Consider the following 27094-nt stretch of genomic DNA (forward strand, 5'->3'; position numbering starts at 1 on the left):
AGCTTAAAACTCTTATTTTTCCCCCTTGACTGCACCATTTTTAGTAGTGTTGTGTGAGACACAGTTGTTCCCCCAGATCTGATAGATGACTCTGCTATGACACGAGTGACTTACAGTCACAGAAATTGCATCAGTTCTTTATCTGTATGATAGTGAATAACTGGGTTTCAGCTGCTTTCTGCCAAGTTTACTCTGCAGTCATTCTGCTTACTGTCCTTGAAAATGTGAAGTGAAAGAAAAGGCCAGGTTGAGTTTGTTGTCTGACAAATTTGGCATAGTTGGGCAGGAAGTACCAAAGATAGTGTAAATACAGTGATGTGAAAATGTGGTGGTGTCAGCTTATTTAATCTTTGGACTAAGATTCCAATCGGAACTTAACTACTGGGTAATGTCTTGATGTCCAAATGGACAGCAGTGATGATTGATGTTTTGGAATAGTGACCATCACTGTTTTACTTCTAAGTCAATGGCATAGACAGTGAGATGGAGTTTGCCAGTGTCACCAAGCTGTGGGTGCTAGGGGGAAGGGATGGCATGCAGAGGGACCTGGACAGGCTGGAGAGGTGGGCCTGTGCCAGCCTGGTGAAATTCAGCCAGGCCAAGTGTGAGATGCTGCAGTGGGATTGTAGTAATCCCAAGGACAGGTTCAGGTTGGGTGGTGAATGGATTGAAAACAGCCCTGAGGAGAAGGACAGCTTGGGAAAATGGCTGGATGAGAAACTGGACTTACCCTGGCCATGTGTGCTGGCACCCAGAAGCCCCTGTGTGCTGGGCTGATCCCACAGCAGGGGAGGGGGAATTCTGCCCCTCTGTCCTGCTCTGGTGAGACCCCACCTGCAGAGTTCCTCCAGCTCTGGGGTCCAACATCAGAAGGATGTGGAGCTGCTGGGGTGAATCCTGTGGAGGCCACAGGGGCAGCCTCAAGAGCGGAAGGCTCCAGTGAGACCTGAGAGCTTTTTCCAGTGCATAAAGGGGCTCCCAGAAAGCCAGAAGGATTTTAGGCAAGGGCCTGGAGTGACAGGATAAGGGAGGATGGCTTCCCACTGTCAGACAGCAGGGTTAGATGTAATAATGCGAAGAAATTCTTGCCTGTGAGTGTAGGGAGACCCTGGCAGAGTTTGCCTGGAGAAGCTGTGGCTGCCCCATCCCTGGAAATGTGCAGGGGCAGGTAAGACAGGACTTGGAGCAACCTGATGACCCTGCCCATGGTAGAAGGTTGGAACAAGATGGGTTTTAAGGTCCCTTCCAACACAAACCATTTTATGATAATTAAGGGTTCTTAAAGCATAAGTGTCCTAATTTAGTTTATAAAGCTGCAAATATTCCTGGTCTGTAAAGTTCTGAATCACTTGCAAAGTTTAGGCTATGTAACATGATTCCAGTTTAGATTTGGAATTTTACTTAGATTTGCCAAATGAGAAGTAATATGATATTTATATTGTGCCACACTTCAGCCTGTGTAAGACAGTCAGATGTGATGTGTAAAAACCATTATTTTACTAACTTCTTCCCTTAAAAGCTTTCTGAAGTACAGATTAAACACTGAGACTTTAATATGATTGGGGATATGGCAGAGGTCTGAAGAGAAGAGAGAACCAAAGATCTAAAACATATGGTGTATTACCAAAGTAGAAGCAGGTGAAAGCAGTTAAAAATGAAGCAATTTCATGAGCTTTAAAAATAGTTTGTGTTAAAGGCAGGTGGTTATAGACAATAAAAGTGAGCCATCAATATGTTGGTACATATGTGATATTTCTGGATACCAAGTTCATAAATCACAGAACATAACAGTACATGTATTTGGACTTGAATTCGTAAGAGATACTTGAGGTCTGAAATAAATGTGTGGAATAAGGATTCTTTCAACTTTTCTAACATATACCATCTGCCTGAGCCAGGAATCCTGTGGTGTTCATCAAGCACCAAAGTGACTATGTAAAACAGCTAAAGATGAGCTAAAGATACAAAATGGCTGGTAAGTACTTGTTGAAGCTCAGCAGGAGAAGGTAGGACAGTGCACAGTTTTTAGTGGTTAGAGTAGAATAAGCACAATTTATTTGAGTTGTAAGAATGGTCTTATGTTTAAAACACTGCAAATAGTCTAGTCATAGTTTTAGCTATGACTCTGGTTTTCCAGAACCAATATCTGTGGGCAACTCTAAAAGATCTCTTTTTCTGTAGTCAGTTTTCTGGTTTTTGAGCACATCAGTATTAGTGAGCAGTTTTGGTTGAGGACACTATATTGACAAATTGTTGCCTTTGCTCTTACCAAAGCCAGGGGTTTTAAAAGTCAGTAAGAGAGGGGTTGCAACCCTTTATTTTGTTAAGTCAATAATACTCCTTACAAGGAAAAAAAACCCCAGAATAGGTTATGGATATGAACTGCAGGCATCACACCGCAAACTATGAAAATGAAAAATCCTTGCAAGAGGCTTTTTCTTCATCTGCCCCTGAAATTTCTTGGTTTTCCTTTCAGCAGCACATGAGCACATTGCATTTTGAACCATGGAAAATACTTAAATTAACAATGGAAGGTGACTTAAACAACTTTCCTATCCCTAGACAGGATGGAGTTTATTTAGAGGAAAGTGTTACAACAGCTGAATGTACAGGGCAGTTTGAACTTGCCTCAGAGATGATACTTTAGGATTCCTTGTGCCTGTAGCTTCATGATTGCACGATAATCTCCTTGTATCTGGATGAATGGATCACAGAGCAGTGGCTTGTGGTCTCATGGGGTGGGCTGCAGCCTCTGGATCAGATTCCTGCAGGGATCCCATAGAATTACAGAGCTGACTTCCAGCAGAAATGCCTTCAGGCCCCTAGACAAGCACAGCTAGTACAAGTTCATCTGAAATCCTGCCTGCTGCTCCTGTGCTGCCACAAGGCAATGAATGTGTTTAGGTGTATAAAAACACTAAAATAGTGTTTTTCAAAAGTATTTAGTATAACAATCCTTATACATGCAGCTTTTTGCAGCATGCCAAAAGGAGAGACTAAGCATACAGTCAATGCTTTTCTGAGGAGCAGGCAAGAAGAATTTCACTCAGGGAGGCAGCAGTTAAAGTTGGGTTCAATTATACTCACTGAAGCACTATACAAAATGTTTGGGTTCTTCTCCCTTCGGATTATTGCTTGCGACCAGGCTTAATGGGCAAGAAAGATAAAACACAGAGGCATAAAATTTAGTAATATTTTTTTCTCTTGAGTCAGAAATGTGTATATGCAGAGGCATCCACTGACAGTTTTCAAGACTTTGGTTTAAGTTATTATGTTGTGAAAGCTGACCTGAGGATGTACATGGTTTAAAACCTTTCAAGATTAATTAGTGGAAGTTAGAGAATAGAAATGTGAATATTGGCAAAGAAGCAGGATCAATATGATAAACAGAAAAGTCTGATTTTCCCTTTTAAAATCCATGTGGGAGATGGCAGCAAGCTCCATAAACCAGTTTTTACCCCCTTTCTATACTGCATGGATCAAAGAGCTCTGTGTCTAATAATAGAATACATGGTTCCCCTTACCAGTGACTTCATGAAATGCTACCTTCTAAGAAACATGGTTTGTATTCCTAATGGTGCTTTTATTGTAAAAAAAAAAAAAAGGCTAGTTTTGGACTGTTAATTGTAAAGTTATTCTTTAAATCTAACCCTTGATCTGTTTGGGTAGTGTAATTGGAGATATTGAAATTAATTCCTCTTGCTTTGTTTTAGAACACTTACAATAATGTGTTGTGGAATTTTTGTAGTGTGTGTTCATTTGGAAAAGTTTCATTTTCCTGCATGGGGAACTAGTTTGATTTACAGATCTATTAAGCAAGGTGAGCTAGATATATCCTATTCACAGAGATTTTAATGTCCCTCAACTTAAAGACCTAGCAAGTTTGAAAGTAGCAGAAAACATGAAGCTGACATCTCAATATTTGATCTGCTGTGCTAGTGACCCATTGACCTTTAGCTTTAATGGCATTATATAATTCTTAAAACTACAAATGTACACTACTTTGGGGCTGATGGATGATAAAATTCACTTTGCTTAATCACCTCTCCAGAAAGTGTATTGTTTCTAGTAGATACTGATCTCCTGTATTTGTTATCTTATGTTTGAGAGAGCCTTTGCTTTCTGCTGTAGTGTGGAGCTTATGTGGATAATTCATTCAGCATCTTGATTAGGAGCTGCTGGACGTGATTCATGAAAAGGCAAAAGCTTGATTCATGCTGTAGTTCCCATAAAAATAAAGTTTAGTTTGTATTAAGATTGTTGAATTTACCATGATGACCTCATAACCTCTGGTGCTGAGGGGTATTCTTGCAAGTACAGTGTACAGCTGTTAAAGCTGTTTGAGAACTGTTTCACTTAAGCAGAGATTCTTTTAAGCAGATGTATAAAATTATATTCTTAAATGCAGAAACTGACAAAGAGTTTCAATATTTAAGGGACTAATGTTTTAGTTCTCTGTTCTCACACAGCATGTTATGCTATGTTCTTATAAGCTCTTTGCTACATCTGGGTATTTAAAATGGTGAGCAATATTTATTACATAGGAAAAATAAATATCAGTAATAAAATGTTTGCAAGGGCTATAGTGATCTGTGATGCTGTGACTCAAGCCTTTGGTGCTTGTGTGAAGTTTGTTGGAAGGAATCATTTCTGTTCTGAATGTTGTTATGGTAAGTGAGCCTGCAGATTTCTTCTCTGTAAAGGGCTTTGTGCTCTGTCAATCACAGGATAATGATCAAAAGAGAACACCTGTTTTTACAAGATTATTTCTGTTTGGAAGTGAGCTAACAAAGTGTGATTGGCTGAATGCAGAGGGATAATGTGGGATCTGGAATTGTGCTGTTTGCTTCTGAAATTACACTTTGATTGGTGTTGGATGTTGCAGCTTTGGCAGAATCATAATGTCAAAAAACTGAAATATGTTTAAAAATGGAATTCCATAGCTGAGTTTTGACATCAGCTTTTAAATGCTGATTGACTGGAGTTGCAGAGGGTTCCTAAATATATCCTATGGAGGGGTTCCCGGGATAAGTCAACAAGGGAAGGTTTTTAAATCTTTACCTTCTCAGAAAAGGACTCTGGAGGTTTTTGAAGTTTACATAAGCTTCTGAATAATTTCACCTTAAATACTTTCTCTCCCTCCCCCTTTTTCTTTTCCCATCAGATTTCCTTTATATGCAAAAGGAGGGGAGAAACTTCAGTTTGAATATGGAGTTTATCTTCTCAACAAAAATATAGCACAGGTTAGTACACTTGATTATTTTTTATTATTATTTATATCTGTTCTCTGCTTGGTGTCAATATGACATGACTGTGCATGTGCTGTATTGTGATGCTACTCTCTGTAGTGAAAACCTGTGAACTAAGAAAAACGTCCTTGAAAACATAATTTTCACTTACCTTAACAGTTTTGTGTTTGAGATTTTCTTCTCTGGTGCTTAGAGAAGGATTTACCAGATAATTATTAATCTTTTCCTTTTCAAATTGTACATTATGCGAGTCTATAGACTTCCCACTGTTTTGAAAACTGTAAATATTCTGGTTTTTTATTCTGTCATACCTGAATATCTAATAATATAATTCTTGCTCATGTGTCTTTAATTTTGCTGTATTTTTACTTCAGCTAGTATTCTACCCTTATAAGAAAACACAATACATGGAAAATATAAAGTATTGCAAATGTGTCTTCTGTTTAAGAAGTCTTCTAATCAACCTTATTTCCTTGTTTTTAATGTATTTTTTAAACCATTCTTTACTTTGAAAAATGCAAGAGACTTTGCAAACTTGTATTTGAGATGGCAGTAATACCTGCAGCTAACACATTTGGCATGGAATTCAGAGAATGTTCAGGAAAGTGTTCTGTAAGAGGCCTGGCTGTTTCAAGTGGCATGCAGTCCTAGGGCAGGGTCAGCTGCTCTTATGCTGTCCCTGGTGATGTTCTGTGAAGAAAAGTTCCAATGCTTGACTGTCTTGGCCACTAGAGACATCAAATTTGTGACATTGAGTCCAAACCTGTCTTACCTTTGTTTATATATTATGATAATCTGATCCATTTAAGTCTCTTCCTCTTTGCAAACTTTCAAGCATTCTCCATCTGAATCCACATTTTTCTTAAAATGCAATGCCCAAAGCTGATACAGAGAGCAACTGTCACTTTCAAAACATTGAGTAGGATGGGAGAAGTGCTTCCCAAGTCTTGTCCTTTTATTTCCAGTTGATTGGGTTCTAATAGGTTTGTACTCTTAAAAGCCTGGCAGAGTAAATCTTAGGATTCTCTGCAACAACAGCCCCAGGTATTTTCTGCACAGCAACACAAGAGTCCATTCTGAATTGGTGCAGGCAACTTGTTTAATTCACATTTTTTATTCTGTACCTTGAATGCATTCTTATAGATGAACTTTTTTGTTTCTAATCATGTTTCTACTTTGGTGGCATAACATTAGAGGTTCAGAACTCAGTCTCAGCTTTATGCTGGCTGCATCTGAGCCTATGCCCTATCCAGATTACCTAATTAAAATACTGGATAGAACTGGGGTTCTGTTATTCCAGGTGGAGTCCCATCTTGCCAGGACTTCAGCTGTAGCCATGAACCATTCTTTATTACACCCAAAGAGTACTTTCTCTGTATTCACTTGTACTTCATCAATATCCCATTTCCCCAGCATGCTTGTGAGCATATTACACCAGAAAATGCCAAGAGATTTAAATTCCAACAGAAATATGACATTTCTGTTTCTAACCTGTTTGAAATTACATTAATCTTACAGATTTTTTTCTTGAAAAATCTGACCTTTTTAGGCATACTACTAGTCTTGTTTGTTTTTCCAGTTTTCTCTTCCATCACTTTTTTTTGCCATTCCTTATCCCAAATTGAAGTAAAGCTTCTGAGTCTTTCTGTGTTTAGTAAATGCAATCCAAGCTTAGAAAACATTTTCCAGACTTGCCCATGCTTAGTGTATTTTGGACAATGACCTCTGAAATTATTTAAAGGCTAAAATATCTTAAGACAAGTTAATCAAGTCCTACTAATCTTGGAAATTCGCTTAGCTGGGCTGTTAATTTATCTTAAGACTGTACCTCCTTGTTGGTGGTGTTAGTAATGGCAGCCAGCTGTTCACACTTGACCTCCAGAGGGAAGATGAGTGAAAAAAAAGGGATTAGTCTTTCTCTCAAGTGCTTTGATAGAGCTCTCTCTTCAAAATCAATGCTTTCCTTAATCTCTGCTTCCTAGTTCATTCTGCTTACACTAGTTCATGCTGTAACTTGTGAGTCATTGATGCTTTGCTTTCAGCCCTTCCTGGTTTTTACCTTATTCTGGAGTTTGCCATTCAGTTATGTGATGCAAGCAACAAGCTGTTGGTTTTTTTCATCAAAATGATGAATTCTTCATTGAGCTCAGGGTGGTTGTCTTTTGCTGTTCACGTAGTTTGTTTACTTGACACTTGTGCCTGCAGTATTTTTTATAGGAACTGTCACCACTTTACTTGTTTTCCTGTTTATCTGTTGGACTTGTCACCTGTGAGTTGTTACCACTCTTGGACCTGCTGAAACCTCTCATTCTGATTTTCTTGTCCTGTTTCTGAAGGGCTCTGGGTGGTTAAACACACCCATGTTGCCTTTCAATTCCTCGCAGTTGGTTTCTGAAATCACTGGTGTGTGTTTAAACTTCTAAAAGTAAATTAAGACTTTAGGTAAGTAGTGGTAGAAAAAGAGTTTCCAATTCTGCTTGGGGTCATTGGTGCTGTTGCAAGCTAGTCAGTGGCCAAATTTTAAAGTGGTTAGTAGAACACTAGTGGTTCACATCTTAATGCTTGAGATTGTATGCTGCTGGATATAAAAAGATAATAAAAGTAAATTGGAATTTTTGGGTGTGCTTCTGCTACTTATTTAATCATGAAGGTGTTACTGATGTCCACATAAACTGTTGTAGTCACCTTCATTTTGATGTCCTTGGTCACATATTGCTAGTTTTTATAGTTCTGCCAAGGGGAAATTCCATTGTGAAAGCAGAGCAGGTAGATGATGTGCAGAAATGCATCACAAAAACTCTCTGCTCTGGGGCTGACTTGACCTAAAAACACAAGTGTTGGATTGTCTGAATCCTTTGTGTGTTCCTTGGGATGCTGAAACTGTTGAATTTACGTAGCTTTTAGCAGACCTTGTGGCTGCTTTCAGAGAAGTATCCAGATATGCTTAGCTCTTGTGAATGTGTGAAAAATTAAGTTTGTATGGAGACTGAGCAGCTGCCTATCTCTTATCTCCAGACCATCACCCCAAGGTGTTGGCCTTAATTCAGAGAACCAATCCTCTTTGTGGGGAATAAATGTAAATCAGCTGCTTATTTCCCTCTGTGGGCTGTGGGAAGGTTGGAGGTGCCTGGGAAGAACAGTGGTGACTTCACTGGAGCATGAAAACAAGAGCCTGGGTCTCTATCACCTCACTTAAATCATTCATGCAAGGTTTTGAACACTGACAAACAAAGAGTCCAGAGAAACTCAATCAACTTAAAGAAATATTATGAAATGATTTGTATAAGCTTCCCTGGTTTCCTGGATTTTTATGTATTTTTTTTCCTTTTACAATTACCTAGAATTCTGGCAGCAAGTAGAAATGTGAATGTGGACGAAGTGAAATGGGGTTGATATTAAATAAAATTACTGACATAAAGACTCTTCTAGAGATAAAGTGGTACTGTTTTATAAAACAGCAGGATAATAACACTGGAAACCACATCTTGCACTCAGGAGAATTCAGCTGGAATTAGAAGCAGCTTAGTGCTGGCATGGTAGAGTATGTTTTGGAGAAACTTGCTTTGCTGTTACTTTCCAAAGTTGAAACAATGTGTGTTAATTCTGAGAGTTCATAATAACTTCCATCTGTATGTGAGCACGAATTGTTTCAATACCCATATTTTCTGTTTGTAAAACTGACTCCCTTACAAAGTTCACAGTGGAGCTTTTTGAGCTGGATAACATTATCTAAGGCCATAAATTTCCATTTAAGATTTCAGCTGTTTGACTCTTACTAGGATAGAAATGTGGGTTTTTATTCCAAGAGAAATCAGTCACTTACATCTAATAATACCTACCAAAAAAATTCACTATCATAGTCAAAGGTGAGGTACAATAGAGTTGCTAGAAATGGGAATGAATTACACAGCTCTCCAAAGTATTAGACAGTGGGAGAGCATTCAGCAAGTATTAGCCCCATAAACTCTGTAGCTCCTAAGTTAGGGGTGTGTATGGAGTATCTGAGGAAGCTGAGGCTCTAGCAGGAGAAAGAAGTGAACTCTCAGTGATGTAACTGAGATTACACCATGAAAACCTCTTGTTATGGTGGATGAATATTAGGAAATCCCTGAAGATTGGTGAGGTTTTTTTTTGTGGGTTATAAGTAAACACAGAACAGGGTTAAAATGATATCTCTTTGAGTTCTCTTTGTTTTAACTTTGAAGTAGGGAGTATTGAGAGTGCAGTGGCTTTGAGTTTTGAGTTGCAGCCCTGTAGAAAGCAAGCAACTTTGTTGCTGCTTTACTGGCTGCTTTGCTGTCTTCCTTCCTTCCTTCCCTTCCCTCCTTCCCTTCCCTCCTTCCCTTCCCTTCCCTCCTTCCCTTCCCTCCCTCCCTCCCTCCCTCCCTCCCTCCCTCCCTCCCTCCCTCCCTCCCTCCTCCTCCTCCTCCCTCCTCCCTCCCTCCCTCCCTCCCCCCCCCCCCTCCTCCTCCCTCCCTCCCTCCCTCCCTCCCTCCCTCCCTCCCTCCCTCCCTCCCTCCCTCCCTCCCTCCCTCCCTCCCTCTCCCTCCCTCCCTCCCGTCCCTCCCTCCGCCTTAATTGCTTGGCCTACTTCAGTGTAGGGTCTTCATTGCATATGATGAGTTAGTGACCATCATCCTTGAGGTGAGTGAGTCCCTAATGAGCACACACAGTGTTACTGTGGGAGAATAACTCACCCAAGATTGTATGCCCAGAAAGATGAGAAGTGGTGAGGCCCTGGCACAGGGAAGCTGTGGCTGCCCTGTCCCTGGAGGTGTCCAACGCCAGGTTAACAGGGCTTGGAGGCAGCCTGGTCTAGTGGAAGGTGTCCTTGCCCATGGCAAGTGGGGGGTAGAATGAGATGGGCTTGAAGGTCTCTTTCAACAGAAGCAATTCTGTGATTCCATATTAAATGATTTCTGTACTGTATTGGTCATTATGTCTAATGCATGTGTTTATTATTGGAGCCATTGGAGGAGAGCATGTCCATCTTGTTCATTGAATGTAGAAGATGTTACCCCCAATTGAAGTTCCAATTTCTTTACATATTCAAGAGGTTATCTCTTGCATGATACTTGACAGGCATTATTCCTTGTCCAGTTCCCAGATTGCTTGAAGAGGACGTAACTTCAACAGAGCTGTGAAGCTGGATACCAGTAAGAAGGGAATATACTGCAGCTATTTCTTGCATGGGGCAGTCAAGTTATTTGCAATCTAAGTGTCAAATGATTTGCTATTTCAGTCAGCTACTGAAGGACTCCAAATTATTTTGCCTCTTAATCTTCTGGATTTCTTACTCTAAGTCTTATCTCAGTTTTACCACAGAACCAGAGGGCAGCTGTATGACTGTTGTGAGACCCCTTTTATTCTTTTGCTGTGACCTTGGTCACTATCTCCATCTGGCTTTACTGGACATGGCCTCAGAAGTGGTGATGTTCTCTCCTTGTCTAAGTGAATGGTTCTTGGAAAGTAGACTTGCAAAACCAGATGCCAAACAATCTGGACCATTTTACAGCTCTTTGTTTCCGACAGCCAACTCAAGGAGTGAATGTATCCAGTCTTACCTCAGTTCATAGAATCATACAGCAGTTTGGGTTGCAAGGGAACTTGAAGAAAATCTTGTTCATGGGCAGGGACACCTTTCCTAGCTATCAACACCTTCTCTACACCAACCCTAGACCAGGTTGCTCCAAGCCCTGTCCAACCTGGTCTTGAACACTTCTAGGGATGGGCAGTCACAATTTCTGTGGGCATCCTGTGCCAGGGCCTCACCACCTTCTGAGTAAAGAATTTCTATTGTGTTATCTAAATCTGCCCTTGTTTAGTTTAAATCTCTTCCCCTTTTCCTATCCCTGTCTGCCCAGGTAAAAAGTTCATCATCCATGTTTGTTAACAGGGCCTCTGCATATGGTGTCAGAGAAAGTATCACCTTCCAGGCATCACTTCCAGGTCTAGTGAAACCTGTGGAATATGTTACACTGTATAAGTTAAGGTTATTCTTACTTCTGTTCAGCCTGGATGCCATGCTTGGGATCCTTTCACAGGGAAGCTTCTTTTCTCATCCTCATTTGTTTGGTCAGACCACTGTTGAGTTGTGTTTGATGCTCCTGTTTGCATTGGCATGGCTTCTTCAGCCCTGGCCGAAGAATAGCTCTGCTTTCATCTGACAGTCATTAGCAACACAAGAGCTATTTGATGGGACAAATAAATAAATCACTCTCTTGTCAGCTCCCCCAAGGTTCGTTTTCTCATCAATAGAGTACAGATCCAGGGAAATAACTGTTGTCTAGCCCTCCTCCCGCGTGTCCATGGCCAATGTGTCCACGTGGTGACAGGTGGTGTTTACATGTTTTGTGTAAACTATTTGAGAAGCTGAGCAGCCAATGCTGCTTTCCTGGGAATGCTGTTTTGTGGGTCAGTTGCTTGTCTAATGCACAAAGTAACATTCACAGAACCACAAAAGAAAAGCAAAATACTTGTTGTATTGTAGGTGTAGTTAAAGTGCCCTCTTCCTAATATCTGCATGGAATTAAAGTTGAATACTTACATACTAGTGCCATATATAAGAGGCTGGACTGAAACTCGGCTGTTAAACATGAAATGAGGCAAGAGGCTCAGTTTCTGGCTCTGTTAGACTATCAAACATGAGAGAAAATCAGCTCTATAATAGAAACTAATAAACTTTTCCATGGGAAGTTGAACAGCAGAAATGTTAGGCCTAGAAATTTGTTTTGGCAATAAACACGAAGGAGCAGAAGTGTCTTTAAGATTTTTGTGGGCAGTGGTGTATATGCAGTGGTTATGGCCCTTTGAGTGTAGGATACTGTGACTTGCACACTGCATTTTTTATGAGGTCCCTAAACTAAGATTATAAAACATACAGTTCAGAAAGAATGTGCTGTCTGAATCCAAGGCCAGTTTAGCTGCATACGGAAAAGTGTTCTTGAAAGAGCTCAGGTTGAAGCCAGAGTCTTGTCCTTGTCTTTTGAAGTGCCAAGTTTTCATTTTAATGTGAAGAGGAAGGGACTGCACCTGAAAAACCACAAGGTACCTTCTCCAGCTGTGTAGAACCAAAAGCTCTTAGGAGAGGTTTCATTCCTGAAGCTTTCCTTGGGTAACAGTGAACTGATACTTAGCCAGATCATTTAGAATTGGGGAATTTACGTACATGTTTTGCAAACTTTTTGGAAAGGCTTTTTTAAAAAAAAATCTTTTCCTATCTCCTATGCCAAGATAAAATAGGTTGAAATGAGGCTGGATTAGCTGTAACTAAAGTCCCAGCTTTCATTCACCTGAAAGCCTGCCTATCCCTGTCCGTAGGCAAAGGCCAAGATTAATTTACTCTGTGAAGGAGCAGGTCTTGGCTGTTCAACCCATACAGATCCCAGCACCTGCAGCCTAAGCCCAGGCAGTGCTGGAGGCTCCTGCAGCCCTGGTGGGATGACCAGTGTGCTTGGGTGACTGGAGGGATGAAGCACTTGTCATGTATGGACAGGCTGGAAGAGCCTGGAGTTTTCAGCCTGGAGAAGAGGTGGCTTTAGAAAGACCTTAGAGCCCCTTCCAGTGCCTGGAGGGGCTCCAAGACAGATGAAGAGGGAGAAGAGCCTGGAGTGACAGGACAAGAGAGAATGGCTTCCCAGTGCCAGAGGGCAGGGTTAGATGGGATATTGGGCAGAAATTCCTGGCTGTGAGAGTCGTGAGGCACTGGCAGAGCCTGCCCAGAGAAGCTGTGGCTGCCCCATCCCAGGAGGTGTTCAAGGACAGGCTGGACAGGTCTTGGAACAACCAGGTCTAGTGGAAAGTATCTAAGTCCATGGCTGTGAGGTTAGATCTGGACAAGCTTAAAAGTCTTTTCTAACCCAAACTGTTCTGGGTTTCTGTGAATAGGAGATGTGGCATCACCAGCTGTGCTTAGAGTCAGTCCTCCAAAATAATTTTGGGGGTCCAGCCTTGCAGACATGTTCTCTGTTTTATATAGCTTTTGTATTGTGTAGCTGTCATCATCTCTCTACATTTGCTCTTCAGACTGAAGAATTTCCTAAAAAGATGTGTATGTTTTTAAAATAGAAGCAAAATTGAAGAATCAAAAGGCAACTGGATTTCTGATGTAGTTAATCTGACATAAACACGTTGTCTGCCAGCTTCAGCTGCTTTGTAGTGTTTCTAAGTTCTATGTTATAAAATTGAAAGAGATAAGGAAGTGGGAAGTCTGTTACCAAGTCCTGGCACAAGGTATCATTGTAGGAAAAAGCTGCAGTGTATAGTTTTTCTTAACAAGTAGGGTGTGTGCACTAGAGGCAGAGCTGGACATTGAAATATAAAGTGTTCACATCTGTGGAATTCCAGGTCCTGCTTTGTAAGCCTGTTTCTTCTTTTGGAGCCTTACTTTCTGCCATGTGGCCCATTGCTTAATGGGTAAAATGGTAAAATTAATCTCATTTCTTGAAACTTCACTTCTTTAATGCATAAAAATTTATCTTACCTTTTATTTGCAAGCAAGTGGCAAGCTATGACTTGTGGAGTTTATTTTTTTTTTTCTGAGCTTCTGTTACCTTTGCTTCTCCCCCCACATTCTTTGTTCTTCTGTTATATAGTTTAATATGTATCTTTTGTCCTCCTTGGGTCAAGATTGGTCTAATACTTCTGTGTGTAAGATTTGGCACATTAGGGCACTAAACCTTTTTAGAAAGGTTTTGGTATGTAACTACTTAATTATCCATAAATGCCTTTCAAGTTTTTTATATACTGTGGTTGGAGTTTAGAGCAAGTTCTTCTCCAGCAAATGGAATAAAAGTGTCTGATATGTATGTACACTTTTTGGTCAGTCCAGAATGTTTGGAAATCCAGAGCTTTAAAATATTTTCTTTTTCAAAAGACTGGAAATGCTGAAGGGCTTATTGTATCTCTCTTCTTTGGCCATGTGTGTAATTCATGTGAATATTTGTGAAGTTAATGTTGTGTAATTAGGAAGAAACCAAGCTCTGCTTCAATTTTGCATGTGTAAGTTGATGTTTTCAGGAAGATCAGTGCTGAACTGTCCTTGGTTTAATGCTCTCTGACCTCAGCTTTTAAGTTTGAAATGTCATTCATCATGTGGGAAACCATTTCCTGTTGGTGTGTCTTACTGCCAAGTGGAGTTCACTGAATGCTGGTGTTATCCTGATAGGAAGCAAGTCTTTCACAGGTTAAACTGTTCATTCTGTACTCCTCGAGTGAGAGGGCTTCCCATTTGATTCACAATCTAATCTTTTTTTAGAAGTCAGTCTCCTTTGTTCATTGACAGTAATGTAATAGATAGCTGGAAAGCAGTTCAGCTGAAATGCAAGATGTGGCTGGGAGCAGAGAATCCCCAAATTCTTCTTCCTTTTAAGCTCCATGTCATGGGCTGAATCACTTGCTCTTTGAATAAAGCTTTCTTGAAGCAAAAGCCTTTTCACCTGAAAGAGCAGAGTTCACAAACCTGGATGAATGAAGGCCAGAAGCTCAATTTCACCCATTTTAAAACAAGGCTTTCCTGACACAACATGAAAGAACAAATGGCTGAAAGATGTTTACAATCTAATGGAGCTCATTGTTTGCCCACTGAAATAATTCTGCAAGTTCCTTTCCTGCAACATATTAGGGTACAGGATAGAGCTGCACTGATGCCATATGGGAAAATTGCCTGGTTTTGGAGTGGATTTATTATATTGTGAAAGTAACAGATAAGTGGAGGAGGAGTGTGTAGCACTATAACCCTAACCATATTTTCTTTGTTTTCCATCCTGGAATTCTCTGTACATACCTGTGTATTCCCTGAGAATATTGCCCTTTTGGTATTCATAGGTTGATATATAGGTAGAAAACAAACTTCAGGTGTGCAGAATTACATTTGGGGAGCTAAACACACAGAGAAAATTTCACATTTAACATGGAGGCACAGAATGTTACTTATCTTTACCCTTTTGGCTTTTGCACTTCTGACCTTTTGTGCCTGATGTAATGATTTTTAATACAAAAGCTCAGGATAAATGAAGTCATAGGAAATAAGTGTGCCCATTTTCTATAATCCAGTGAACATCAATTAGTGATCCTGAACCCTTTTAAGAAGATCTGACCTGAACCTGTAAAGGTTATAGGCTCTATAGTTTCATCTTATCAAGCTATAAATGCAGCAAGACTGCAGTAAACCTGATTTGAGTTATTTGAGTGCTTCACTAGGGAGCAGGGGAAGCTTTTTGGAGGCAAGTAACTGCTCTGCCTTCTAAATTGCCTTTTTTAATGTTCTTTTATTAAACAGCTGTGGCATATGAGGTGTATCTTTATGGGCATAGGGACCCATATATGCTGGGTCTTGTAACAAGCCCAGTAACTACTAAATTTTACAGGAATACTTTACTTACATGAGTGACTGTTTCTCCCAGCCTGTCTTTGACAATGGTTCCCCTTACTGGACACCAGACTGAAACCATGAAGGCTAATGTTTGAGACCTCTCTGGAGGGGTGTTGTGTTTACTCCTAGAAGGGTTTCATAAATATCAGTGAGAGAGTTCTTGAGGAAATGCAGCTTTTTGGCTCATCTAAATGTTTAGTTCTACAGTGTGTTCTACATGTACTCAAACACATACTCGTATTTCCTTATTTTCTTGAGGTCCATCTCCAATAAACACTATTGCTGTGAAACCAAAATCCAGTATTAATTTTTGCTGAAGTTTTAAAAAGTAGAAGAAAACTGCTTCACAAATGTTTGGCAGGATAATAAAAGTTGCTGTGCATTTGGAATTGAAGCTGCTGTTGTCTTTAAATAAAGATCAGACTTTGTGTTTTGGTGAATGCAAGAGTAAGAAGCAGCTTAATATAATTCTAGGGCAAGTCCAACAAGGTAAAAGGCAATTAGGTCTGTTATCAGATGAGAATACAGTTTCCCTGATCACTTCTGAATAATTCCTCTGTGTAGATTTCATGCATGAATTTCCCCTGCCTTTCGATGGAAGTGAATTCAAATTCTCCAGGCTGAGAGGAGAGGAAAGGAGGTTTCCTTTCCCAAGAAATGTTGTTCTTGGGGCAAAAAGAACCAGTGGTGAGAAAAAGTTCCCATCTCCATTTGATGCAGTTTGTGAGAACTGAATCAGTTAGACCTCTGTGAGGACATTTTGCTCTAATGTACAGATCAAAGTTTCTGAATTGTACCTAGTGACTGTCTTGGTGCAGGGACTGTGTAGCATCTCCAATGTTTTCACTGTTACAGGTCACAGTGAGAGAGTGAGGGGCCCTCAACATCAGAAGGACGTGAACCTGTTATAGTTGAGTCCAGTGGAGGCCATGGAGATGCTCTGAGGGCTAGGACCCCTTTGCTCTGGAGGCAGCCTAAGAGAGCTGGGGAGAGCCTGGAGAAGAGAATGCTCCAGGGGGACCTTAAACCCCCTTCCAGTGCCTGAAGGGGCTCCAGGAGACCAGGAGAGAGACTGGAATGACAGGACAAGGGGGAATGGCTTCCCACTGCCAGAGTGGGATACTGGGCAGAAATTCTTCCCTGTGAGAGTGGTGAGGCCCTGGCAGAGATTGCCCAGAGAAGCTGTGGCTGCTGCACCCCTGAAAGTGTTCAAGTCCAGGCTGGACAGGTCTTGGAGCAGCCTGGTCTAGTGGAAGATATCTAGTCCCATGGCAGGGGAGTTAGAACTGGATGAGTTTAAAAGTCCTTTCCAACCCAAATCATTTTTGTGATAACAAGAAAAATTATTTTGTGATTTTGTGATAACGAAATTATCTTATTGATACTGCATCTCCCTTGTAAATGTGGGACAAATTAGGTTAGTTCAGACTAAGCATGCTTTAAAAATAACTGATTGTAAGTGTCCTTCAAAGATACAGCATAAAATGCAGTTCTCTCCTCTTTGATTGCTATTTGTATGCCTTATTTACTATTGCTAAATCAAATCAATGGTAGGAGTCTTTTCACATGGTTTTAGTGAAGGCTTTAGGCATGCTGGGTTGGCTTGAGGAGCTTGAATGTGTATGCTCAATGGATTAATGAAGGACATGGGTCTTCAAGCATGTGGGTGTAACTTGCTTTCTTGTTAGTTTAATACTCTTGAATGAGGTGCAAAATAAACATCTGCTTTTCAGGTGTAACTGGGAGATGGACACAGGCATATGAAGATAAGTCATGATGTCTGTTGAAATTGCTGTTGTATTTGAGCTCTTCCTCTTGCTTGGATGAGGACTGTCACTACTGTGGCAGTCCTCTGTTCACTCCTTCTGGAAGCAAGATTGAGGACTTCAAGACTTGTTATAATCACAATGGTTATTTCTCTTTTTTCAGCTCCTACTTCCCCAAGAATCTTAAAGTTTTAGAAGCCCTTTTGTTATGATTACTTCTAAACTGTAGTTGATGCTTACTGATAGTCTTTTGGAGTATGAAAAATGAAAATTATTTTTAGAAGCTTAGTTTGGAGGTGCATTTTCTAAAGAGCTATTGATACCACAATATGTTTCACTAATGTTGTAGCTTAATGGTTTTTCAGTAAACCCACATAGGTGTTCAGAGCTAGAACAGCTAGCCAGATTCAATAAAACAAAGGCAAGCAACATGTGAAGAGTTCAGTAATCTAAAATTTTATAATTGCCCCCAAAAGGTATAAACACACAGAACTGTTTATATAGCAGCAGGCATTATTTCACTGATTCCCCATAGTTGTTTATATAGCAACAGGCATTATAACAACACTTCCCATTTTCATTATTGCAGTGCTTAGTCATCTGAATCCCTGCCAGTGCTCTGTCATACTCTGAAAAGTCACCCAGGATCTTGAAAAACAATTAACTATGTCATTTTATTAAAACTTCTAAAGCTTAATATTTCTGTCCCAGTATTTGACATTCTCTGAAAACCTTATGCAAATGCTTGGCTTATGGCCAGCTCTGCAAATTTGATTGAAACAATGCTTTTGCTTCTATTTTTCTCTGCAGGTTTTCACATTTGTAGAGCAGATGTTCTTTTGAAATTCTTGATGCTATCAAGAAAAACTCCTCATATAGCTGAAAATAATTCAAAATTGCTTTTGACTGCCTTAATATTGCAAGATCTTTGCATAGTGTAATAGTGGGTCGTGTCTGCCTATTGTGTAGGTACAGGTGCTGCTATAACATCAAGAACCAGTTGCTTGCAGTGGGGACTAAGGGAAGTCCAAAACACAACAGATTTTGGCATAGACTTGAATATTATGCACAATATGTACTTAAGTGGCTGCTATTTTGAACTTTAATAACATATTCTGGTTGTTAGACTGCTTCCACATGGCTTAGAACAAGATGAATATGGCTGGGGAAACAATATGAGAAATGATGAACAGATGAGTTTACAATTGGAGTCATTTTGCACTCCCTCAAAAAAAAAAAGAATACTTGAGTCCAGGTACTCTGTGGTTTCTGGCTGGAAGCAAATGTATGTGCTTGTATACCATTAGTTATTAAATACTGCTGCAGGAATTAGGATAGGAAGTGGATGATTGTTCTTTCCACAAAAATGCAGGATATCATTATTTTTCTTAAGAGCAGGCCTGGAGTGGCAAACCCCCTAGTTTTGATCTTGAGTGCACCCTGCAATTAGACAGAGATAGAAAATAACAAAATTATTTATTTTTAAGCCAATGTAATTGAAAAACTTCAGTAGTCCTAGTGTTCTTATGGACTTTATAGCAAAGTAACTGAACCTTTGCAGGTTTGTATTTAGTTAGTTAGCAAATTATGTATCTCTACTGGTAGATTTGATGAATGAACATTTTGCTGTGGAATTGTTACCTTTAGAAAGGCAGTAAGCTTTCCTGTTGTCTAACATGATTTTAGGTCATGATTTTTAAGTCTAGCAGTCCAGTTGATGAAATAAATCCTTGGAAGCTGTTTTGTTGGCAGTAGAGATGTTCAGATTGCAGCTGGTTCACTGCTGGGGACAGACACTTTCCAATGAAGTTTAGACCATTGCAGAGAAGGAAATACAGGTAGAAACTGGAGCGGCTGAATATTATTTTTTCTCATCTTAAAAAATGTAAAATAATTGTGCCTATTTTGTTACAATTTAACTTCAGTTTGTTGTGCCTCACCTACAGCTAATCCTGTGATTTTGGTAGTATTAGTCTTTTAAGGAAATTCAGTCTTTAAACACTTTCTTAGAAAGCTAATACAAGTTTTTTAAGAATAAGTCTACCTTTCCATCTTAGAACTACTCTTTTAAATGATGCTTATTTTAACATGTATTGCTTTCTGTGATGTTGGAATATATAGGTATAATCGAAAATACCCACTGGTATGATTAGCTGGTATTCTGTAGAGAAGTTGGCCTTATAGTAAATGTTTCTTCAGAGTTCTCTATACAGATAATCTTTTAATTTCTTCTGCCTTGAACTGTTTATACAATATGATGCATCTCATCTCCTATGTCTTGCTTTTGTGAAATATGAGAGCAGTACTTGGAAAAACAAAGCTGTGCCTAGACACTAAATGTTGGTATGGAAATCAGAATTAATATTTTATTACTGGAACATCATTAATTATTTGCTCAGTCCTGTGGAGAATACATGATCTTTATGTGAACACAAATTTTAGACACCTCTTCACTCCAATTGAAACAGGCACGTTTTCTTTGGATGGCTAGGTCTGTAATATCATGAAGAAACAATCTTTAAAATCTTACACAGAATGCTGCTTTTGAAATTTATTGCATTGGAAACTTGGTGTGGAGATGGGTGAGTTTTAATAGCAACAATTGAAATTTGAACTATTTCTTAGGAGAATCAAGGCAGCACGTGGTTACCTCTGTGTGCTCTTCTTTTCCTGCCCTCTTAATTCTCATGAGCAAACCAGCTTCTCACCACATTTTTCTCTTTTTAAAGTTGATTTTGATGTTAAAAAGTACTTGCTTGAATCTTACTGTGACAGGTGACAGGGAATCATAGAATGGTTTGGACTGGAGCAGACCTTAAAGATCATACAATTCCACTTGGAATTCCAGGAGGGAAACTTCCTCTAGATCAGGTTACTCCAGGCCCCATCCTTCCTAGCCTAGGGCAGCCCCAGGTTCTCTGGGCACCCTGTGCCAGGGCCTTGCCACCCTCACAGCCAAGAATTTCTTCCCAATATTCCACCTAACCCAGTCCTCTGTTAGTTTGAAGCCATTTCCCCTTGTCCTGTCACTCCAGGCCCTTGTCCAAAGTTCCTCTCCAGCTCACTTGGAGCCCCTTTAGGCACTGGCAGGGGCTCTAAGGTCTCCCTAAAGCCTGGTTTTTCCAGGCTGAGCACCCACAGCTCTCCCAGCTTGTCTCCACAGCAGAGGTGCTCCAGCAACCCTTGGTGTATCTCCATGGTGTCCTCTGGATTCAGTCTTTATGACTGTTGTTCAGTGTCTTATTATTTATTGGATGAAGTGGAGTAACTAGCTCTGCATGTGTGGTGTTGGATGTTAAAAAAACTAAATTTAAGTGAAGGTATATGGAAAGTGCTTTATGGATTGGGGAAAAAAATCCAGTCCTTGCTAATTTATTTTTTTTTTTTACATTGTCAGAGTTTAAGGAGAGGAGGAAGAGGAGTTCTGATCTTTTAAGTAAAAAATGTTGTTTTTAGCCTTCCTTCATCTCCATGTTCCCATTTGTTTGGTGTTGCAGTGGTCTGCATCGTGCTGCAAAGCAGAGATTTCTTTGTCAGGATAGGTGAGACTATTGCAGAACTATGCAAAGCAGGAGTTAACCTTTGCTGCATTAATGGAGTGCTAATTTTGGATCCAGGCTAAAATCTGATTCATCAGCTGATTTTTTTTTTTATTTTTTATGTTTCTTTCTGTCCCTAGAAGGCAGGTGAGTTTTTCAACTTTTCTGGGATTGTGAATATATCAGCAGCAGCTTGTATTGATGCAGACACAAGGCATTGCTTTGTTTTTAATCTGTTACAAAGCCAAAATAGTATGTATGCAGTTTGTGAAGACAAACTTTACTTAATATCCATCTCTGCTATGGAAATATGAAAATGACTTTTAGTGGTTTTGCTCATGTTTGGATACTGGGGTCTCCTATGGATTCTTCTGATCTTGGCTGTTGGAGAGATCCCTTAATCCACCTTATTTTTATGCTCTGAAACCTTAAAATGTAAGAATGACTATAAAAAGGGGTATTCTATGCACTTTTAATTGTTGGAGGAGGAACAAATGTAAAGCTTTTGAGGTTTGTGAGTTTTTTCTTCTTTATTTCTTTTGCTCCAGGCTAGTCCTCCAGTTAGCCAAATCCACTATAATCCCATCAGGAGAATGTGGTGATGGTTTTGTAATTTATATTGTATGGTTGTCTTAATCCAGGTTCTGTCATTGTAGCAGAAAATATGAACCCAAGCCCACCACATGATTTGGCTTTGTCCATATGGAAATAATAAACTGTAATAAATGGCCAGCTATTGTACAACACAGTACTGAGGGTGATTTTCTTCCAAAGTAATTTTTCTTTCTGAAACTCAGACAAGCATAAAAATCATTCCTAATTTCAGGAGTCTTTTTCTCTGAAAAACTGATTGTTTGGGAGAAGTAAAAAATTTTTGAAATTTAAGATACTTTCCTGCATCTTACTGTCAGGAATTATGGAAACAGGTGTGTGATTCAAAACAAAAGAAATTTAACTTTGAGTGGGACTGTCCCATGTTTCAGCTAGTAACTCTATCAGCACTAAATTTGAGCAGTTACTGTGTGTGCCTGCATTGGATCCAGCAGAGACTTCTAGAGCATGTTAACATATGCTGAGAACTGCTTATTAAATTGGTAGTGCATTGTTCCAGTAGCCATAGAGATACTGGAATGTAGGGTGTTGGGGTTTTTTTGCATATTTTAATCACACAGGGGATAAAGTTCTTTGCAAATTTCCCTGAAATTTTGAGATGCAAACTTGACAGACTTTTTCCCTTCCATGTGCTGTTTTCTTCAGAGGTATTTTTAATTTGGTGACTTGTTGAACACGGAGTTTATAAATCTCAGCAATGACAGTTATGTCATGTGGATGACATAAGAACAATTTGTAGGAGTCAATAAATATTCAGGTTAAAGCATGTCATTGTTTAAAGCCTTTCCCTTCACTAAGTAGCATCTGATTTGAGTGCTGGATTTAATTATGATACTAATAACAGGAGTTTAAATGCTGATGTAAACTGTGCAAGGAGCACAGATATTGATCAGTTGTGTGACAATATGTATTTTTACTCATTGATGTTACTGTACTAATTCTATTACTGATTCCAGTATACACTGATACACTCAGACTGACAAGTAGACACAAATAAATATTTGGAATTCATGAGTATAGAACACTGTGATGGAATTTGGTCTCTTCCCATAATAGTCGTGCTTTTATTAAGCTGTGAGCCTGCTCTCTTGTTGCAGATAGTAAATGGGAAAGTGTAAGGAGGTTTGAGAGTCAGACTGATTGTTTTGTCCCTGTTCTTGGATGGGTTTTCTAATACAAGTAGTGGAACATTTTCTTAAGGGGAATAAATATCTTGGAACTGCTGGATAATCATCCTAAACTTTCTAGTAACTTAACTGACCATGGTGCAGTTTTCTTTGTGATTTGAAAAACTGTGCTTATTTTAGGATTTTTTTTCTGTTTTTCTAGCTTAGATACCAGTATGGGCTGAGTACTCCAGATCTAAGGCAAACTCTTCCTAACCTGAAAAACTTCATGGAGCTCGGGCTAATGGTTAGGTGGTAAGTATTTATTTTTTGTAATTTAAAAGAAAGAGCTTGGTGCTGCAAAAGAATTGAAGGTAAGGCTTTGTCTCAAACAAGGAGCTCCTCTTCACAAGCTTAGCATGCTTGGTGAGATTCTGACCTTCCCAAAATACAGACCATGTAACTGTCCACAACATTCTACCGCTTTCTTATGCTCTTACAAGTTCTTCCATATGATATTGGAACCCCACAACCCTTCTCAGAGGTTGAGGTAGCAAGGGAATTGTGTTTGAAAAAACAATATTGTTCACTAGAGGGAGTGAATTAATTGTTGTCTTAAGACTGTATTTAATTTTTGCTAGCAGGTGCACCTTCTGTATCAAACTGCTTAAGCAGAACAAGTCTTAGCCTGGGCAGTCCCTGTCTGTGTAATTCAAGTGAGCTGCATAGGAATCTGAATGATAAGCAAAGCAACCTCTCTGTAGTATAATTGCTGCTAATGAAAGCAGCTGTTGCATGTTCAGTGTTGTTGCTAAATGAGAAGCTACATTAATGAATAACTGAAGGTTATAGTACATTCCAGGGAAATCCAATGTCCTTCTGTTCTAATTCACTCTGGAGGATTCAGACTCCTCTTCCACTGTCTGCAGAAACAAGTCAGACAGGTTTCTATGTTTTAAAGCTAAATTTGGTTTAGATTTTTCTTGCAGCAGGAGGCTTAACCAGTTCTCCTTAAATGGAGGTGAGCTTTACTAAATGTGAAGCACAGTCTACTACCCTGTATATTTCAACAGGTGACAGATGGCTTGTATTCACATAGTTTTAATTTATGCTCTTTGAATTGTGTGCACTCATGCAGTCCCTTGCTTTAAGCAATTATTTTGTCCTTCATTCTCATCTTATCATGGAATCATGGAATCCCTGCCTCCTTAACTCTCATGAGCAAAGCAGTTTCTTCTCCTGACATTTTCCTCTTTTTAAAATTGATTTTGATGTTAAAAAGTGCTTGTGTGAATTCTACTATAAGAGGTCACAGGGAATCATGGAATGGTTTGGGCTGGAAAGACCTTAAAGATCATCCAGTTCCCATCCCCTGCCACAGGCAGGGACATCTGCCACTAGACCAGGTTGCTCCAAGCTCCATCCAACCCATCCTTGAACACATCCAGGGATAGGGCAGCCCCAGTTTCTGTGGGCAGCCTTTGCTAGGGCCTCACCACCCTCACAGGGAATGGGGTTTTTTTCCAATATTCCATATAACTTTTCCTGTGGCAGTGAAAAGCCATTCCCTCTTGTCCTGTCATTCTAGAGCCTTGTCTGAAGTCCCTCTCCAGCTCACTTGGAGCCTCTTTAGGCACTGGCAGGAGCTTTAACATGTATCTGGAGCCTTCTCCCAGGCTGAGCAGCCCCACCTCCAGGCTGCTGTTTGGAGTCTTGTCTAAGGAAAACAAATGTAGGAGTAGAAAAAGCTTCCTCTTTAAGCAATACTATAAAAAGTGTTACTTGATGGAAATTCAGCTCAGCCAACACAGGAAGTAAATAGGTCCTGAGAAAAGGAAGCTCAGCCCCTTGTGCAGTTTTATTTTGTAAGTAATTTCAGCCACAGCTGAAAAGATTCTCCCTGCTTTTGTTTTTTCCTCTAGCAAGATGCATAAAGAAAAGCCTTCTTCATTGGGAGAATATCACTGTGAGTTTTTGTGTGGTATCCATCATGTAGTGTAAGAATCCTCAGATGATGTGTGGTCCCCTCAGAAAATCTGAAAATCAAAGGCCAGACTGTCACATCTGTAGCACTTCTCTCTGCTCACCAGTAGAGTTGGAGGGGTGCAGGTCATGAATGTGTCCTGCATACTTGAATAAGCAGAAGTGGATTGACACTGGAACATGTGAAATGGGAATAATTTTCAGTGTGGATACCTGTTTTTCCCTTCTGGCATGTGCTGTCTCTGAAGAACTGATCTGGAAACTTTAGTTATGCCTTGGAGATTTTGCCACTATACAATCCTATTGTTGTTTTCTACATGTGATGCACAGTCATTAACAAAACAAAGCACTTTTTTTTTTCTCTGGGCTGGATAATATTTCCATTAAGCATAGTTCTTTGGGAGTATCACATTCCCTTCTTCTCCTCATGGATGTCTATGCCTCATTTCCTAATCACCTCCAGAACTTGTACTTGTATGAATAGTTGTTCATTTTTAACTTTTTTTTTTTTCTTTTTAGACTGATGATTCCAAACAATGCTTCTTAGTGCTTCCTAATAATATAAATGGAAATCAGGCTTTACAGGGAGTCTATCTTGAGGGGGAAACTGGCTAGACTTTCATAATTGGGCAGAATACAGATGTCTGCTGTCCTGTGGATAATACCTGATTACGAACATTGAAACAAGCAGAAAAGCCACTAGTTGTTAAAATGAATATTTGAAGGATTTTTTTGTTTTTAGGTTACTGTGAGTCATCTGGTACCCTCTGACACAAACTGTAGTCAGTAAAATATTTCCAGGTTATTCTTTGTTTCCCCAGGATAACAACAGGGAGACAAGAGATTTTCTTATCCACATATTCACTTGCATTGCCTGATTGGTTCTCTTGCTGATCTTCAGTTTCCTTTCTGAGCACTGTAGCTGAGTTTTTCTGAATTTAAGTTCTGTCACCACCATAGTCAGTACCATTTTAGATTGAAAACAAACCCAAAAAATCCTCCATGGCTTTTGTAGAAGAGCTCACCTATTTTATGCATCTGTCAGAGCAAAAATGGCTGGAAAGTCTTTTTCAGTCTTCTATGAGTTCCCCTGTTTTGCCTGAGCTCTGGGATAACCTTTGGCCCTTTGAAAGGTCTGCAGAATCCAGTGTCTGTCCATCAAGGTTTAGTGGCTTGTTCCCTGTGCTTGGTGAGATTTGTGTTGTTTTGGTTTGTCAGACATTACACTTAAATGATTAATACATGTTTTCACATCCCAACTTGTGTGATTTATTACAGCAAGCTTGCAGGCCTACAAGCTCTGCTTCCATCTTCATATCTCTCCTGGTACCAATATCCTTCTATGTTTACTTTTGTCCCCTGAATCTTTTCTGTTTTCTTTTGGCAATACTTCTCTCTGTTTCCAGTTTTTAGTCCTGGAGTTCCACTGGCTTCCAGAAAAGTAGCTCAGTTTTTAGGTGAGGTTTTGTGGATGCAAAAGGCCTTATGCAAATTTTGTCTTAAATTATTTTTCTTGTGAGCAGACGGTTTATTCCTGCATTTGAGACTGAATCATACAAAGAGTTTGGATTGGAAGGGACCTTAAAGATCATGTTGTTCCACTCCCTGACCAAACCTTCCACTAGACCAGGTTGCTCCAAGCCCTATCCAACCTGTCCATTAACACTTCCAGGAATGGGGCAACCACAGCTTCTCTGGGTAACCTGTGCCAGGGCCTCACCACCCTCAGAGCCAAGACTTTCTTCCTAATCTCTAATTTGAATCTCCCCTCTTTTAGTTTAAAACCATTCCCCCTTGTCCTGTCCCTCTCTGCCTCTTTAAAAAGTTGCTCTCCCTTTTTTTCATAAGTCCCCTTCAAATCCCCACTTTCATGTAGCCTGTACATTTTGAACATAGTTTTCTTTTTGTATGTTCAGATTTACCTTTCACAAGTTTAGGCTCTTTAGACCATGGTTGCATTAAATCAAGAGACTGACTCATTTTCTCTCCCATTCTTCAGCCTTTTTTTTCCCCACTCTGTAACTTATGAGGGAGGATAGTATCTGTGTTTAACAGAAAGTAAAGAACATGGTGCAGACTTGAACAGTCCAACAAGAAGATTTTTTTCCTGAGTGAATAGACAGTAGAGTTATCTAATGCTGGCAATACAAGATCCTCCTCTGGAATGGCTGATCTGTAGGCAGGGAGATGCCCTTTTGAGCTGCATTTAAAGGCTTTCTTTCGAGTGCCAAGGTTTAAATTGGTGCTTTGAGGCTATGTCTTGATTAATATACTGCTAGAATCAAGAGGAGCCCAAAACTTCTTAGTTCTGAAAACTCTGGTGCCTTGATTTATGAAGGTTTCATTTTTGAAAAACGTGTTGCAGAATTTCTTAGTTGCCGATAGATGCAGTTTCATCTCAACTTCATATTGGCAGCCTTCCTATTGCTATTGTACATTATTTAACCAGTAATCTCTAAGAAGGTGA

The 27094-nt window shown here is 39.8% G+C and overlaps 1 protein-coding gene across 4 annotated transcripts in view; it reads left to right on the forward strand.

The window, feature by feature from the left end:
- UVRAG (UV radiation resistance associated) overlaps positions 1-27094 on the forward strand; it is an 86780-nt gene that overhangs the window by 48661 nt on the left and 11025 nt on the right. For all 4 annotated transcript variants that reach the window (XM_079299211.1, XM_079299208.1, XM_079299209.1 and 1 more), the window contains 2 exons: positions 5165-5243; positions 22868-22959. In XM_079299211.1, the coding sequence (XP_079155337.1) occupies positions 5165-5243; positions 22868-22959 (171 nt within the window). The remainder of the gene's footprint in view (positions 1-5164; positions 5244-22867; positions 22960-27094) is intronic.

The sequence above is a fragment of the Erithacus rubecula genome (assembly GCF_903797595.1).
Source record: "Erithacus rubecula genome assembly, chromosome: 1".
NCBI classification, from domain to species: domain Eukaryota; kingdom Metazoa; phylum Chordata; class Aves; order Passeriformes; family Muscicapidae; genus Erithacus; species Erithacus rubecula.